The sequence below is a fragment of the Petaurus breviceps genome, unplaced genomic scaffold (genome assembly GCF_028583685.1).
Source record: "Petaurus breviceps papuanus isolate PSGF00001 unplaced genomic scaffold, PetGlider_PUasm1.0 37, whole genome shotgun sequence".
Classification (NCBI taxonomy): Eukaryota; Metazoa; Chordata; class Mammalia; order Diprotodontia; family Petauridae; genus Petaurus; species Petaurus breviceps.
In genome coordinates, this window is record NW_027186296.1 from 85,260,253 (window position 1) to 85,271,755 (window position 11,503).

Consider the following 11,503-nt stretch of genomic DNA (forward strand, 5'->3'; position numbering starts at 1 on the left):
AGTCAGTTCTGCCAGGACTGAATGCAAAGTACGCACAGTGAATAAGAGCTTACATTTTTGAGACAGATGGATTAATATCATGTAATAGTGCTACCCACTGAAGCTTTGATTCTTGATCCTGGTTAAGAGGAAAGCAAAGAACATTTCTATATAATATAACATGGGGCTGGCTGGAGGAAAGGACCAAGCACAGCATCCTAACTGGAATTCTATGTGATTAGGTGAATATTTTCCAATTACATGTAAAAACAATTTTTAACCTTTTCTTATTAAGTTTTGAGGTTGTTTCTGTTTTTGTTGTTTTTTAAATTTATTTACAGTTTTGAGCATTACATATTCTTTCCCTCTTTCCTTTCTCCTCTCATTGAAAAGGCAAGCGGTTTGATAAAGGTTTATACATGTACTGTCCATGCAAAGCATTTCCAGATTTGTCATGTTGTGAAAGGAAACAAAAAAGTCATTCACAGTTAATCATTGTACAATATTGCTATTACTGTGTACAATGTTCTCCTGGTTCTGCTTACTTTACTTTGCATCAGTTCATAAAAGTTTTGCCAGGTTTTTCTGAAAGTATCCTGCTCATCATTTATTATAATAGTATAATAGTATTTCATCACAATCATATACCATAACTTGTTCAGTTGTTCCCTAATTGATAATTAGGAATATTTTTATAAGAAAAAGGAGTTCGTGGGGACTCACTGCACATGCACAGAGCACTGATGACTTAGAGCCCATGGTTTTCTGCCAAATAGCTTTTTTCGGGGGGGTGAAGGGGGGAGGGTCAGGCGATGATGTGGCAAGATTGAGCTTGCACTGGTGTACAAGTATATGTCAGATATTGCAGGTTTGATTCCAGACCACTGCAATAAAGCAAGTCGTGAATTTTTTGGTTTCCCATGCATATAAAAATTATGTTTATATTATATTGTAGTCTATTAAGTACGCAATAGTATTGTCTACAAACCCGACATACATACCTTGATTAAAAAATACTTTATTGCTAAAAATGTTAACCATCATCTGAGCCTTCTATGTGTCATGATCTTTTTTGCTTATATAGGGCCTAGCCTCAGTATTGATGGCTGCTGACCGATTAGCATGATGGTTGCTAAAGGTTGGGCTGACTGTGGCAATTTCTTAAGATAAGACTACAGTGAAGTGTGCTGTATTGCTTGACACTTCCTTTCACTTGATCACTTAGAGGCCATTGTAGGGTTATTAGTTGACCTAATTTTGAATATTGGTGTGTGTCTCAGGGAATAAGGAAGCCTGGGAAATGGCCAGTTGGTGGAACAAGTCAGAATACACAAGGTTTATCAAGTTCCACTGTCTTATGGGTGTGGTTCATGGCACCCCAAAACAACTACAATAACAACATCAAAGATCACTGACCACAGATCATCACAACACATAAAATAATAATGGAAATTTTGTGAGAATTACCAAAATGTGAGACAGACACAATGTGAGCACATGGTGTTGGAAAAAAAAGGCACGGATAGACTTGCTTGATGATGCAGGGTTGCCACAAACCTTCAAAAACAAACAAACCCAAAAAACAAATCTAGTATCTGAAGCACAATAAATAGAGCAAACTGCAATAAAACAATGTATGCCCTTACCAGCAAATTTTGAAGTTAGTATGGCATTTGGTGCATAAGAACCTTAAGTCCTTTTCATGATGTATTTTGAAATGATGCATTTTAAAAAAATAAAGTTATATGTCCATTTCACAGTACTGTAGGAATGCTGCTATTAAGACCTCTATTTTTTCAAGTTTAAGGCTCAGAGAAGGGAAAAGGGGGACTTTTGAGGGTGTGTGTGGTGTCGGTGACATGACTGACACAGCCTCCTTGTCTTAGGATGTGTCCAGTAGGGGAAATCATGGAATCTTGGATGGCCAGACTTAGAAGGAACCTTTAGAATACCTAGTCCAGTCCTCTTGTTTTATAAAGGAGGAAAATGAAACTTGCCTCCTGTGTGTGTATGAGGTTTACTAGCTCTGTTTCTCTGCTGCCCAGGGCATTCTTTGCTGTCTCTTTCAGTTACAGCCAATGAGAGTTCAAGTCAAGTCGGGGGAGTGGGCTACATGCAGCTGGGCCCCTTTGCTTCTCCTCCCATAAAGTCCACTTAAAGAGAAATAATGCAGGCTTTTTTCTTTCCCTGTCATTGCCTTCTGCCTGATGGGGAGACTTGATTTTTTTCTTAAGAATCTTTCTGGGGACATTGGAAAAGGCAGGTGTCCAGGAAGGACCAGCTAGAAGCAACAGTAATTACAAGGCACAGGCAGCAAATTACATGGAACTCTTTGAGCTATGGAGTGGTGGCAGTAAATACAAAGATGATTTCAGCCAAACGAGAAACTCCAACCAAAGGAAATCCTGCCAGAGGCAAAAAAAAACAAAAACAAAAACAGATGAGGACAATTTCTTCCCACTTTCACAGAGACACTTATTAAATCCCTAAGACTTTGGGCTGAGTGGATTCCTTTGAGGCCTATTAGAAGTACCCCCAAATGGTGACTTCCGCATTGGGGAATCTTTAGTCTTTTATCACAGTCACCAAGAATGCCTTTGCTCTTCTATTAGTTAATTCTCTAGGTAACTCCTTAATGAGGTAATGAAATCCACCTCCGTCCCCTTCTTTGCAGACTTAATGTGCCTGTATTGGAGAATCCATGAATGCAAATACCCAAACCCTCACTCAGTGTTTGGAAAACCTCTCGAGGTTGGTTCCCAGGCTATTACCCAGGTGAAGGGAGGACTAATACATCTTAATTAAGGGGGTGTGAAATAATGCACTGAAAACCAGAAGGGAGGTTTTAAGTCAGGAACACCTACAAGGTGCCCTTTGGTTTAAACAGGTGTGGCTTAGATTGGGAGAAGGCCAGGACTGTGGATCTATTGACTAGAGAAGCCTAGGCCTGAACCTTGGCTTCTTCAGGAGTGGTACCAGACAATTAAAAAAAAATTAGAACACAAAGAAGAAATGAGCTTCCTGGAATTGGGAAGGCTTTTTTTTTTAAATGACATGTGATAGAAGCAGCTTGGTATAGAGGTGGCCAGTATATGAGTCAGGAGACTTGAGTTTTCATCTTGGTTTTATTTTACAATGTGATCCTGGGCAAGGCACTTATAATATTCTGTGGGCCTCAGTTTCCTGTTCTGTAAAATGAGAATGATAATATATACCCTTTTTATCTTAGATTGTCAGAAATGATCAAATAAGAGGCTGGATATGAAACCATTTTGTTTTTTTCCAGGTGAAAATTTTTATATTTTCCCAAATTACACTTAACAATTTTTAATGCCATTTTAAAAAATTTTTTTAAGTTTATATATCAAAAAGGCTATATACTCTTTGATCCAGCAATACTGCTGCACAGCTCTGTATCCCAAAGAAATCCAAAAGAAAGGAAAAGGACCTATTTATACAAAAATATTTATAGCAGGAAATAGAAGCAATGCCCATCTGTTAAGGACTGTCTAAACAACCTATGTTATATGATTGTCATGGAATATTATTGTGCTGTAAGAAATGACAAGCCAGGATGGTTTCAGAAAAACCTGAAAAGACTTACATGAACTGATGTGAAGTGAACAGAACGAGAATGATAAACACAGTAACAATATTCAATGAAGAACTGTGAATGACGTAGTTCTTCTCAGCAATACAATCTCAAAGGATTAATGATGAAGCATACTATCCACCTCCAGAGAAAGAACTGATTGAATACAGACTGAAGCATGCTATTTTTCACTTCTTTTTCTTTGATTTGTGTCTTGTACAAAGTGACTTACATGGAAATGTTTTGCATAATTGCACATGTATGACCTACATCTGATTGCTTATCCCTCTCCCTGATTGCTTACCTCTCCAGGAAGGCAGAAAAGAGAGGGAGAGGAATGATGTTTGGAACTCAAAACTTTTTAAAATGTTTTAAAGAAAATTCCAGATTTTCTCCCTCCCCTCTCCTTGTATATATGTTATCCATGTGCAGTCATGCAAAACAGATTTCCATATTAGTCATGTTGTAAAAAAAAAAAAACCCCACAAAAATCAAGAGAAATAAAGTTTAAAGAAGTATGCTTAGAATCCATATTCATATTCCATCAGTTCTTCCTCTGAAGGTGGATAGAGTTTTTAATGAAGGAATTTTTAAAAAGATAATGTGATATGCAAGTATCAGATGTAATTTAGAGCTCAAAGAATGGGAAACCCCTTAGAGGCGGTAAGCAAGACCAACCCACTCATTTTACTGATGAGGGAGCCAAGTTGTAGCGAGGTTATTTGCCCGCAGCCACACAACACAGTAAATAAGTAGAAAAGGCAAGATTTAAGTTTAGAACCTTTAACTCCAAACCCACTGGTCTTTTTTTATAAGGTCCATCTCTCTAGACTACTTGGCTGTGAAAGGCAATCTGTTTTGAAAGGGATCCTACTAGATCATGGTCCAGTTGAAAGACTTGGTTTGTAGTTCAGGCTCTGCTACCAAGTTGTTGCTTGATCTTGGGCCAGTCCCTTCTCTGTAAAAGGCATTGAACTAGAACAGGTGTTCTTCACCTTTATTGTGTCACGGCCCTCTTTGGTCTGGTGGAGCCTATCCCCCTTCTCAGAATGTTTATAAATGGGATAAAAGAAATAGGATTACTTTTTATTTATTTAAAGCAATCGGGGTTAAGCAACATGCACAAGGTTACAGCCAGTTATCTCTGGTGCTAAGTATCTGAGCCCGGATTTGATCCCCAGGTCATCCCAACACTGGAGCCGGTACTCTTATTACTCGCTGAGCCACCTGGCCACCCCTAAGAAATAGGATTACTAAGGAAGCCAGTTATACTGAAATCCAGTTATAAAAAATATTTTTAAAAACATCTATCTAGTCCCACTAAAATTTATCCATGGGAATCAGGTAAAGACTCCATAAACCAGATAATCTCTAAGACCTCTTTCTTTTCTCATACCTCTAACATTCTTCATCTCTGGGCAGGTGGAAAGCCAGAGAAGAAATGGATATGAGCTGATTCCTTAATTTGAGCATCCTAAGAATTTAAGTCTTCCCTTGGTGTGGTGATGGTGGTCACTAGCTCAGTTCCACCCATGCCACCATCACCCTCTCCCATCCCCCCAAGAAAAATTACTGGCCAGAAGGAGAGTTTGACATAAGTTACTTCTTAAGTTCTGAAAAGCTCCAGGGGGACTTTTGGCTTCACAGGAAACTCCACCTACTCCTCATCTCACAGGTGTCTTATCTTTGAATTGAACATTGCTGACTCATTTTAAAACTTTCAAAATTGGAGATCTCTTTTTTTTTCTCTTCAGAACGTTCAACAACTGCACACGTACATACAGCTTCGTGCTTACGTACACACAGCTATATTTAACGCCCTGTGGTGTTAACCATTTCCTCACTAAGTAAGAGAGGGAATTGGAAAGGCCATGTATTTCTAGTTTCATTTTGGTAAAGGTCTTTTTTCCTCCCCGATTACTCCTAAGCCAGTGTAATGTAATGCCAAGGAAAGGCAACTTCCCAAGGTTCAAAATACCAGCATAGGTGCTCTCCATTTTATTCAGTGACAAACCAAGAACAGAGAAGATCAAAACATGACATCATTCAAAATACAGCATTTACTAAGTGTGATTAAATAATTTCCAAGTACTACCCCACCCCAGGACCTTCCAATCTTTCAATCAATTACAAAGTCCCTGTTCTAAATACTTCTCCACCCCTAGGCTATACCTTTATTTAGTCCACCACAAAGCCCCTCTTCTCAAATGGAGATTAGTTTCCAAACATAAGTAAAGTACATTCACTTGTTCAACCATAGAACACAAAAAGGTCAAAAGTTCCCCACCCCTTGGATCACAATTGAATCTACCCCAGAGTTACATCAAGTTTAAGCACAGCAGTTAATACCCAAATGGAGGTCTTTTCTTCATCTTGACAGGCAAGTTCTCAGCAATCTTAGTTCCTGGGGAGACAAGGCTTAGCAAGGCCACCAGATACTTTGCCAGTCCCTTCATTAATTCATCCTCTGTCTGTAGAACAGTCCTAGAACCCCTGAAAACATTAGCAAAACCCTCTCCCAGGATTTCTGTAAACATACAACAAGAAAATCCTTCTTCAGGGCTTCTGAACCAACAGAAAGGTTCCCAGACCCCTGCAACAACAGCACTGTCCTTCACCAGTGGACAGTATACATTCTGTCTGCAGGACAGTCTCCAGACCCCTGCAACAACAGCACTGTCCTTCACCAGTGGACAGTATTCACTCTCTGTCTGCAGGACAGTCTCAAGGCTTCTTAGCCAACAGCCAGGTTCCAGGACTTCTTCAACAAAAGGACTGTCTTTCACCAGTGGACAAATCTGGCAAAACAACATCAAAACAGACAAAGTACCAGCAAAACAGCCATGTCTCCTCAGTCCTTGGCAGCTCAGGGGGCAGGTCTCAAAAGTCCAAGGCAATTCAAAGTGGCACTCAGCAATGCTCTCCATCTCTCTCTCTGCCTCCACGAGGTGCTGCTTCCAAAAAAGTTCTTCTGCCTCTCTCTTGTCTCTCCAAATCTACGTCACCAGCTCCTCCCAGTTCAGGACTCTCTTTTCACATCAACAAGTCCATCCCACAGGTGGGATTAACAAGCTCTGGGTTTTAACACAATCAATTTGAAAACCAAGCCAATACAGGGGAATCTTTATGTTCCATTACTCTCACAGCCAGCAGGTCCTAGTAGTGGCTGTTCCTGCAGTTTGGGGAGGTGGGTGAGGGCATGAGGCTTTTTCTATCCCACTCTTCAAAAATTTATTTAAAATGTTGAAACAGAATGACAGTAATTGGTGATGGTGACTTATAGCAATGATTCCTGTTGTTGCACAAAATAGTAGTTTTTACTGTTAACGTCATTTATATCAGTTGAGTCCAAGCAAGCATCACTTAGACAGGACTATAATTAGAGATTGTATACTACTGTATATTTGGTTGGTGAGAGCCCCAGGGGAGTTGAGTGAGACCTCCCCTGCCCTGTTACAATCACAATCAAGGATATGTGCTCTTTGAAAGCCTAGGAGAAGCTGAGGCAGGAAACGGGTCTTGCGTGAATATTTCTCCTTCCCTTCAAAATCCTAATTCGAAAAAAAGTTAGGTACTGGATGCTATGTGGCTTCTAAGGTTTTTTTCCCCAAGGTCTGCATGTTCTTAACTCTTTCGGGCAGTCTGGTGAAAGCTATAGACCCAGCCCCTACCCATAATAATGATTTTAAATAGGATTACAAAGAAAATCAGTTATTGCAATATAAACATTTTCCAAAAAACATTCACAGGCCCCAGGTTAAAAGAACCTTTGGTATGGAGCTTCTATCTCAAAATCCTTCAGGATAAGGATTTGTAGTTTGAACACAGTGAGGACCTCATTCTGCTATTTATTTATTCTTCTCTATCTCCTACCTAAAGGACCTTAGTGTTCAGCTCATTCTTCCTGATGGAGGATCCTGCCACTAATTTTCTGATTTGTGGGGTAGGCCTTGGATGAGGTCTAGAATTCTTAGCTTTCATGCCATTCCATTCCACAAGACATTTTTTATGTCTCTACTGTGTTCTCAGCACTATGCTTTCTGGAGGTGCTAGAGACAAAAAGGAAAAATCAACCAAGAAGCATTTCTTAAGTGCTTATATAGCCAGGCACTATGCTAACCAAGCAATGAGGTTATGAAGAGAAAAGCAAAAATAGTTCCTATTCTTAAGGAGCAGACAAGTCTACTGGGTCTTGAAATCCTACAGGCTTAGGATATATGTTCCCAATTGTGGAGGGTAAGGTCCCTTAGCTATTACCATGTTTCCCCGATAATAAGACCTATCCTGAAAATAAGCCCTCCCCTTACTGTGTAAGATTCCTCAAAAATAAGCCCTATTGAGATTGCTACTGTAGTGAAGGTGATCCCCTGCACTACACGCTACATTACGGTACCCTCTGTATGCACCGTCTCCGCCCCCATGAAACACACGCCACGCTCCGAGCTACATCCAGTCAGAGCTGCAGCAGTGAGCACGGCATCCTGTTCTTCCCCGGTGATTTGCTTGCTGGCACCATTGAGAGCAGTGCCTCGGAGGAGAGCTGAGTCAGGACAACATAAGCCCTCCCCTGAAAATAAGCCCTCTGGTGTTTTTCTTTCCAAAAAAATAAGACAGTGTCTTATTATCGGGGAAACACGGTAAGCATTAGAGCAGGGATAGATAGGGAAATTGGTCTTCTAGTTCCTTAAGTGCGGCCCTTTGACTGAATCCAGACTTTACAGAAAAAATCCCCTTAAAAGGATTTATTTTGTAAAACTTGAATCAAGTCAAAAGACTGTAGCCAAGGAACCTAGTGGGCCACATGTGGCCTTGAGACCACAAGGTTCCACACCCCTGCATTAAGAGTATTAGGACACACACAAACACAGAGCACGTAAGGTCATGATAGGTTAGCCAAGGAGATGGTGGTATATGGTCTAATATTATGGTACATTGGAAGAACAATGACTGTAAAGTCAGGACTTGGGTTCAAATTCCATACATATGACATTGGGCAAATCATCTAACCTCCACAGGCCCCAGTCTCTTTATCTGCAACATGAAGGAGTTGAACTACGTAGACTCTGAAGGTTACTTCCAGCTATAAATCTGTGAAGCTATGAGAGTAATTTTGCTTGATAAATCCTATGTTTTGATTTTGCTTTCCTATCATATCATAACTTGATTCTCCTTCCCTTTCTTTCCTAGACTATGTCAAGCGAACTGGTGGCAAAATCTTGGTTCACTGTGAGGCTGGAATCTCCCGCTCCCCCACCATCTGCATGGCTTATCTCATGAAAACCAAGCGATTCCGCCTGGAGGAGGCCTTTGATTACATTAAGCAAAGGAGGAGCATGATCTCACCCAACTTTGGCTTCATGGGCCAGCTCCTGCAGTATGAATCAGAGATACTATCTTCCATGCCCAACCCCCAGGTTGCCTCCTGCAAGAGGGAGGCAGCTGCCTCATTCTTTGCTGATGAACTGAGTCTGAGCCCGGGATTTGAAGGCTCTTGCTACACATTCCCTACCTCTGTGCTGACAACAGTGCCCCTCCACTCGCCTGTCCACCAGCTGAAGCTGAGCCCCATTACTGCATCCTCAACCTGCTGAAGACCCTGAGAGCAACTGTGATTTTTATAACTCGAGACATTTCATAACTGTGCAATACTGATGACCTCATTGATGCCATCCAAGCTCAAGTCAGGGCGGTGGGGAGTTGTTCTGGGAAGCAGAAGCATTTCTGCTCCAGAGCCAGGACTTTGGGGAAAGGTTCTCATTGGAGTGTTAACATGGGACACCAAGCCATTTATGTGCTGTGAGGTGCACCAACTACTGTGCTTCCAGGCCTAAAACTTCCTGGCTGCTGGAAGATTTCTTTCTCTTCCTCCTTTTTCTCCTTAGAGGACTCTTTCAGTCCTTACACCTCATGGTCTGCCTTCTCATTCCTAAGTGTAGGCAATAAATACCTGCAGCAGCCAAGGGGAGAAGACCTTTTAAAAAGCCAATTTACTCTGAAGGAAGCACAATTTCTCGCCTTGAGTTTCTTAGGTAGTAGTGCCAGAACTTTGGCTGGATTTGGCCAACATGCTTTATTTTTCATTTTTCTTTTTAAATAACTGTTTCCTGTGACATCAGGGCATAAGCTGATCATCAGCTACAGTCAGGAAAACAACCATGCCAGGTCTGTCCCATTAGGAACATTCCATATGACTCTTGGAGAACCTTTCTCTAGAGCTCTCAATTTCTAAGAGTGTGATGGTGGATATTAGGTAGTCATCTAGACTCTTGTGGTAGAATGGAGGTCAGTTTCACTAGGACAGGTGGCTGAGGTTTTTGTTCTGTTTTTCTGGGTTTTCCAATTTAAAGTTAGTACTCCTACGGGACAGATGGATTCATGGGTGAAGCAGAAGGACCCAGTGGCCAATCAAGATAGAGCCTACTCACCGACATGGCTCTTGCCATACTTGAATATCTCCTGACATACCCTGAAATATAGAGACACTTACCATTTGAAACGGTAACTGCTGAATTGTAGACCAAAAACAGCCAACCCCCTCAGCTCCTTTAAAATGTAAAAGAAAGAAAACAATACCTTCTTGTGCTCTGTAGGTCAGTAGCATTGAAAAGTTGATGTATTAGTTTAGCTTGTCTGGTGTATGTGTTTGCTTCCTGTTTGTGTGTGTGTGGTGTTTATTTGTGTGTATGTCTGCTCAAACGGACTGTACAGTGTTTCTGTAACGTTCACATCCCTGCCCTGAAGGTAGTCTTTAAGCTATTGGCTTAATGTAATTTTTTTTCCCGTAGATCTGCAGTGTCATCCAAAAACATGGTACTTGTGTGTCAGTTACTCCTCCAGGGTAAGAGGCAATAATTTCCTGAAATACATAACATGAATGTGAAGAAAACAGATGTTGGTTGTTGTTTTTTTTTATAGTACAAAATAAAAATGTTTTAAAAAACAAACCTTTCTTCTGTGTTTCTGGGTGATAGGACAAAGAGGATGTTTTTTTTTTTTTTAAAGCAATCGGGGTTAAGCAACTTGCTCAAGGTTACACGGCCAGTTATTTCTGGGTGTGGTGCTAAGTATCTGAAACCGGATTTGATCCCCAGGTCATCCCGACACTGGAGCCGGTGCTCTTGCTGAGCCACCTGGCCACCCCTGAGAGGATGTTTTTCAACAGGGCTTGGGATGAGTGCATCATCACAGGAATTCGTGCCCAAAAGGTCTTTGGATCCTGAATCCTAAATATACTTATCACATTGAGTAGTGTTTGGATTTTTATTAGGCAGTCATGGGTATGTCATATTTAGGAGTTCAAGCTGAGAGATTTTTAAAAGTCTAAGGGGGTGGGAGCAGGGGTTGATGGTTGGGGAGGAACATTAATCAAGATTTTTCAGAGTCATTCTCACTTTAGTTTGTTTTGAGTCCTTTTTTCTTTTTACAAAATTTTGAGGGGGAAGGCAAGGCGATTGGGGTTAAAGCACCTAGCGGCCTCTGTTTTTAATCCTCTACCACTACCCCTACCCTAAACTTAGGTTGGTTTTTTTTTAACCCAAGTAAAAGGCTGCATTTATCACTTACTGCAGTTAATCTTGCTAAATTTCAACCTATTTTGTAGTCTAACATGTTAGTTATTCCAACTTTGTGTCATTTCACATTATACCATATAAATGCCATATATACTGTCATCCTAAGTCATAAAATTGGTCAAGGACATATCCCTGAACACTCAGCCAAGGACACAGTGCTTAGCACATAGTAGGTGTTTAATAAATGCTTGATTCCTTTTCTGTTTCAAACTTTTTTACTTAGATGATTTCCAAATCTTTCTCTTGATGGAGTGATGCTGGTTCTTTTTCTAGATCTTCATAGGCCATCTTTTAAATTGCATGTTTTAGAGTCTCACTAATAAATAATAGAAGTCAATCTCATGGGTCAATTAAAGGTAAG

The 11,503-nt window shown here is 40.6% G+C and overlaps 1 protein-coding gene across 1 annotated transcript in view; it reads left to right on the forward strand.

The window, feature by feature from the left end:
* The window catches only part of DUSP5 (dual specificity phosphatase 5), a 23,238-nt gene extending 12,723 nt beyond the window's left edge, over window positions 1-10,515 (forward strand). The window contains exon 4 of the mRNA XM_069098938.1: window positions 8,759-10,515. Within this exon, the coding sequence (XP_068955039.1) occupies window positions 8,759-9,162 (404 nt within the window). The 3' untranslated portion in view covers window positions 9,163-10,515. The remainder of the gene's footprint in view (window positions 1-8,758) is intronic.
* Window positions 10,516-11,503: the final 988 nt, after the last annotated feature.